The sequence below is a fragment of the Choristoneura fumiferana genome, chromosome 19, assembly GCF_025370935.1.
Source record: "Choristoneura fumiferana chromosome 19, NRCan_CFum_1, whole genome shotgun sequence".
NCBI lineage: Eukaryota > Metazoa > Arthropoda > Insecta > Lepidoptera > Tortricidae > Choristoneura > Choristoneura fumiferana.
This window is the reverse complement of record NC_133490.1, coordinates 9,542,634-9,547,460: the sequence shown is the minus strand read 5'-3', so window position 1 is coordinate 9,547,460 and position 4,827 is coordinate 9,542,634. Positions and strand designations below refer to the sequence as shown.

Below are 4,827 nucleotides of genomic sequence, written 5' to 3'. Positions count from 1 at the left end.
AAAATTATGTTGCCAAAATAAAAATAGCCTTAAAAGTGTTACGATCTACAAATGACATAGAACTTTAAAGAAATAGCATAGAAAATACATTACTTTATTTTTCATTCACAATTAACTTAATCATGTAAACAAAAATCAAATTTCAATTATAAATAAAGAAAACGTATTGAGTTCCGTAGATATTTTGAATTAAACTGTACCGTTTGTTATCCTTGTTAATAAAGTAGGTTAATTTGAATGAATATAAATTGATAATGATTATTGCTTTTTATCCTTTCAATCATTCTCAAAGCTTCTTGAGCCTGTGTAAATTAATTTGGTAAGATAGACAAATTAATTTATGGATCTCAAAGAGGCAGTTAAGGAATAAGCGGGATCAAATCGACAACAATAGTTTCTGTCTATTCGTAAGTATCTTGTCTACGCAAAAATATCGTAGATTTTTAAGAAAAATTGTCTCATTGAAAACCTGCATCCAAATGGCATAAATTTGGTGACGAGATAAGCAGTTTTCAGCAATAGCTGTTTAAAAAAAATTGTCGCTCGTTGCCAATAGTACAAACAAACATGCCTTCGTTGAACCCTAGTTTGATGCTATAAAAGAAGAGTAAATTTCCATTTTATTTACTTAAACCATCACGTAGCTGTTGACTTAAAACATGAGTTTCTCCAGCAAAGTTGTAATAGTGACGGGTGCCAGCTCGGGCATTGGCGCGGCCACCGCCATCTTGTTCGCTAAAGAGGGCGCCCGCGTCGCGCTCGTGGGCCGGAACGAAGCCAAGCTCGGCAAGGTCGCCCGGCAGTGTGCTGTGTATGCTGCACCGCTCGTCATCCGCGCCGACATCGCCGACGAACTACAAGCCGCCACCATCGTCCAAAAGACCATCGACCACCTCGGCCAGCTAGACGTTCTAGTAAACAATGCTGCAACAAATAAACTTGCCTCTACAGACGATCCAAACATTTTAAAATGTTTCGATTTAGTCCTGAACACAAATTTGCGTTCCGTTGTCCAATTGAGCAACCTTGCTGCACCACATTTGAAGGCTACTAAAGGAAACATTATAAATGTATCAAGCATCGCATCGACAGCAATTCCCTTTCATAAATACGGGCCATATAATGTTCGATCTCAATATAAATATGATCTTAAACTTCCCAAGATCAACAACTCAATGTTTAAAAAAAGTGCTTTAATATCAGCTATTCATGTATTTAATAATCTTCCCAATGATATAAAAAGTATAGATGATAGCACTTTTAAACGAACACTAAAAAAATGGCTAATAGAAAAGGCTTTTTATAATTTAAAAGAATTTTATGCTACTTAGTAAATTGTGAATTCGACTTTACGAAGTATAAAACATTGTATGCCCGGAAGGGTAACTGTTGAGACACTAAAAAAATTTCACCATCTTTGTACATACACAGATTATACAATAAAGTTTTTTCTATTCTATTCTATTCTATTGCGTTTCAACAGCTGGTTTGGATCACTATACACGCTGTAATGCACTGGATCTGGCGCCTTTTGGTGTCAGAGTGAATAGCGTCAACCCTGGGCCGGTTGTGACAGAGAGCCTTGAAAACACAGGCAGAGCCAAACCAGGTGCAGGAGCTCAAGCTTGGGACAGTTATAAATACATGACGGCCTTAAACAAAATTAGCCAGCCTGAAGAAATTGCTGATCTCATTGCGTTCATTGCCAGTGATAAGGCAAAGAGTATCACAGGTTCTAACATCGTTACTGATAACGGTTTCTTATTAAAATCGAATTGGAACTCAGTTAAATGGAATTATTAGGTCGCACACCGAAACGGTAGCAATTCAAAAATAAACAGCTGTATTGGGAATCTTTACCCAAATCTGTTCAGAGGAAACATGTAATCAATTTTAAAGAAAACCACTTTCTTAGATTTATAAATACTTATGTCATAGTTTGAAAATTTTTTTTTTTGTTGTAACTAACTCTTAAACTACTTAAATCGATTTTAGCGTCGAGGCTAATTCGTAGCCCTTCCTACAACGTGACTCTGCGGCTGCTGCAACACGCGCACTCTCATTGTGCGATCTGTGATTTTCCATACAACGAAGTGCCTTATTTCACCTCCTTAAAGATTGTATTTTCAAAAACCCGTCCTTAGTGCTTAACTTTCGTGATGAAAGCATGCCCTATGCCGAATTTCAACCTCCTAAGATCAGTTTTTTGGTCCGCTTCTTTTATTTATAATTATTTTATTTATTTTGGGGCATCAACATACATTATAATCGTACAATATGGGTGCAATATGTGTTTACTTACAATATGTAAGTAATACGAGTAAATAGGATTAGACCTAGCCAAATTCGAAGATCACGGTGTTCCCGAGTTCAAACCCCGCCGCGGCCGAGATAAAATTAACTTTTTGTATTTTTTTATCGCTTGCATAATTTCAATCAGGGCGGAGAACCGGAAGCGGCCATTATAGAGGTTAAAGCAACAGAGGTGCGCCTAATGATGCCCCGTTTAACTTTCGATACACGGCCAATACAGCGGTTTTTGTTGCATTTACCGGTTACACCATACCCGCGCGTCTTACAAAGTACGAGTAAAAGTATGTCTGGATTTTGCTGTCAAATATTTTTTTGTTATTTTTTTTATTAGCAAAACCATTTCTCGGCGAAATCGAAAATTTGTTTGCTGTTGCAATTTGTCTGGAAATTTTGACTGACTATTCATCATCATCATCATCCCAGCCTATTTACGTCCCACTGCTGGGTACAGGCCTCCTCTCAGACCAAGAGGGCTTGGGCCATAGTTCCCACGCGGGCCCAGTGCGGATTGGGAACTTCGCACGCACCATTGAATCGCTTCGCAGGTCGTGCAGGTTTCCTCCTTCACCGCAAAAGCTCGTGGTAAATTTCAAATGTAATTTCGAAAAACTCAGAGGTGCGAGCCGCGGTTTGAATCCACGACCCTCTGCTTGAGAGGCGATAGGTCAAACCACTAGGCCACCACGGCTTACTGACTATTAAAGTAAATGAACTATAAATACCTATTCATCATCCCAGCCTATATACGTCCCACTACTGGCACAGGCCTCCTCTCAGAACAGAGGGCTTGGGCCATAGTTCCCACGCGGCCCAATGCGGATTGGGAACTTCACACACACCATTGAATTGCTTCGCAGGTTTGTGCAGGTTTCCTCACGATGTTTTCCTTCACCGCAAAGCTCGTGGTCAATTTCCAAATGTAATTCCGCACATGAATTTCGAAAAACTCAGAGGTGCGAGCCGGGGTTTGAACCCATGACCCTCAGCTTGAGAGGCGATAGGTCAAACCCTATCCACCACGGCTTTCCTAAATACCTATTATCTTGGCTCAAATGCTTTTGTTGCATATATATAGCTATCGTGATGTCACGGGTGAGCGAGCAAAGTAATTGTTTATTAGTCATCATCATCATCATCATCCCAGCCTATATACGTCCCACTGCTGGGCACAGGCCTCCTCTCAGAACAAGAGGGCGAGAGGCGAGGGCAGGTGGGAGAGGGGGTTGTTTATTAGTATTTCATTGATATTAATCACTGCAAAGTAAGGCTGTTCATAAAATAATAATAAAATACTATTTTCACTCCTCATGCTCGTAAAGTTCGTGTTTATGCTGGATCTAGGCGACATAAAATGACATATTACGAGTATGCTCTAGTGCATATTATAGTAAAATCTTCGTCTAACATCAGGCCTAAACAGTCACAAACAAAAAGTGTCAATGTACTTATTGTGTAAAACTAAAAATCAATGAAATAAACCAAATTAAATTAATAAAACTAAATATTTATAATTATATTAGCAATGCATGAAAAATAAAAGATGCCCAGTAAGTGAGCAATGTTTCCTATGTTGTTATTTCATCTCCTCGCAATCGAATTGAAACGCAGTGTAAAACTCGAGCATTGCACCCATTTTCCCCTCGACTTGTCTATCCACCCTCGCCGTACCGGTTCGGGTGGCTCTATGAACGTCTCGGGTAAAATGACTCGTTATATGATCTTGTTGCACAATCTACTATTTTTGAACAGTGGTGATAGAGATAGAGATAGAACAGTCGTGGTCACGTAGAGCTGGGTCCACATTTGTATCATTCTGCCGATCACGATCACGCGTATCGTATCGTGCTCGCGTATCCTAAGTATGAATATGGTATGAATGTTTTAAACTTTCGTGATTCTCACTCATAGTCAAAATACCATATACGGGACTTATCACGCTATTTTTGTGTCACACCCCACACCCCACACTTCAGTCTACTCGTGACCACGGCACTGTAACGTTGCCGAAACGTCGAGGTAAATATTACTTGTTAAAAAATCTGATAAGTCCCGTATATGGTAAATTTATTGAATCAGGCGTACTTTGCGGAGTCCATATCAATGAACTAAAATAATTCCTTCTCACCCGCGACCTTACGATAGCTAAGCTTATGCAAATATGCGTTTCATGCAGTTCCTCCACCTCCACACTGTAAGAACACACACAAATCACACAAAACCATCTATCACCACCACCACACTACACTGACGCGTTTCGAACTCAAACAGAGCTCATCTTCAGAGTGACACAACCGTACAACCATGCTACCAGTTGTTAGAACTAACGAACCACAACCACCGTTTTAACTTGTCACTGTAACTCCCCAAGTACCCACATACGTTTTATGAACAAAAAACTACCCACAAATTATTAAAATTTTTTAACCGTCCTTCAAAACTACCTTGATTTTTTATTTATTTACTGTCAAGGGCATGTTTTATTAACTATCATTGCTGAAATTAGATCCAAGCCGT

General features: G+C 39.4%; 1 protein-coding gene across 1 annotated transcript; it reads left to right on the top strand.

Annotated features, from left to right (window-relative positions):
- Positions 1 to 659: 659 nt before the first annotated feature.
- Positions 660 to 1,803, top strand: LOC141438621 (uncharacterized oxidoreductase MexAM1_META1p0182-like). The gene is made up of 2 exons (XM_074102486.1): positions 660 to 1,104; positions 1,454 to 1,803. The coding sequence occupies exons 1-2, from the start codon at positions 660 to 662 to the stop codon at positions 1,801 to 1,803; spliced, it is 795 nt and encodes a 264-aa protein (XP_073958587.1).
- The last annotated feature ends 3,024 nt before the right edge of the window (positions 1,804 to 4,827 follow it).

What these genes read in the sequence shown, in the direction of transcription:
- LOC141438621 (XM_074102486.1), top strand. Translation starts at nt 660, where the DNA reads ATGAGTTTCTCCAGCAAAGTTGTAATAGTGACGGGTGCCAGCTCGGGC. An exon ending in ATCGACAGCAATTCCCTTTC is followed by an intron (nt 1,105 to 1,453) that starts ATAAATACGGGC and finishes AAAGTTTTTTCT; the next exon opens with ATTCTATTCTATTCTATTGC.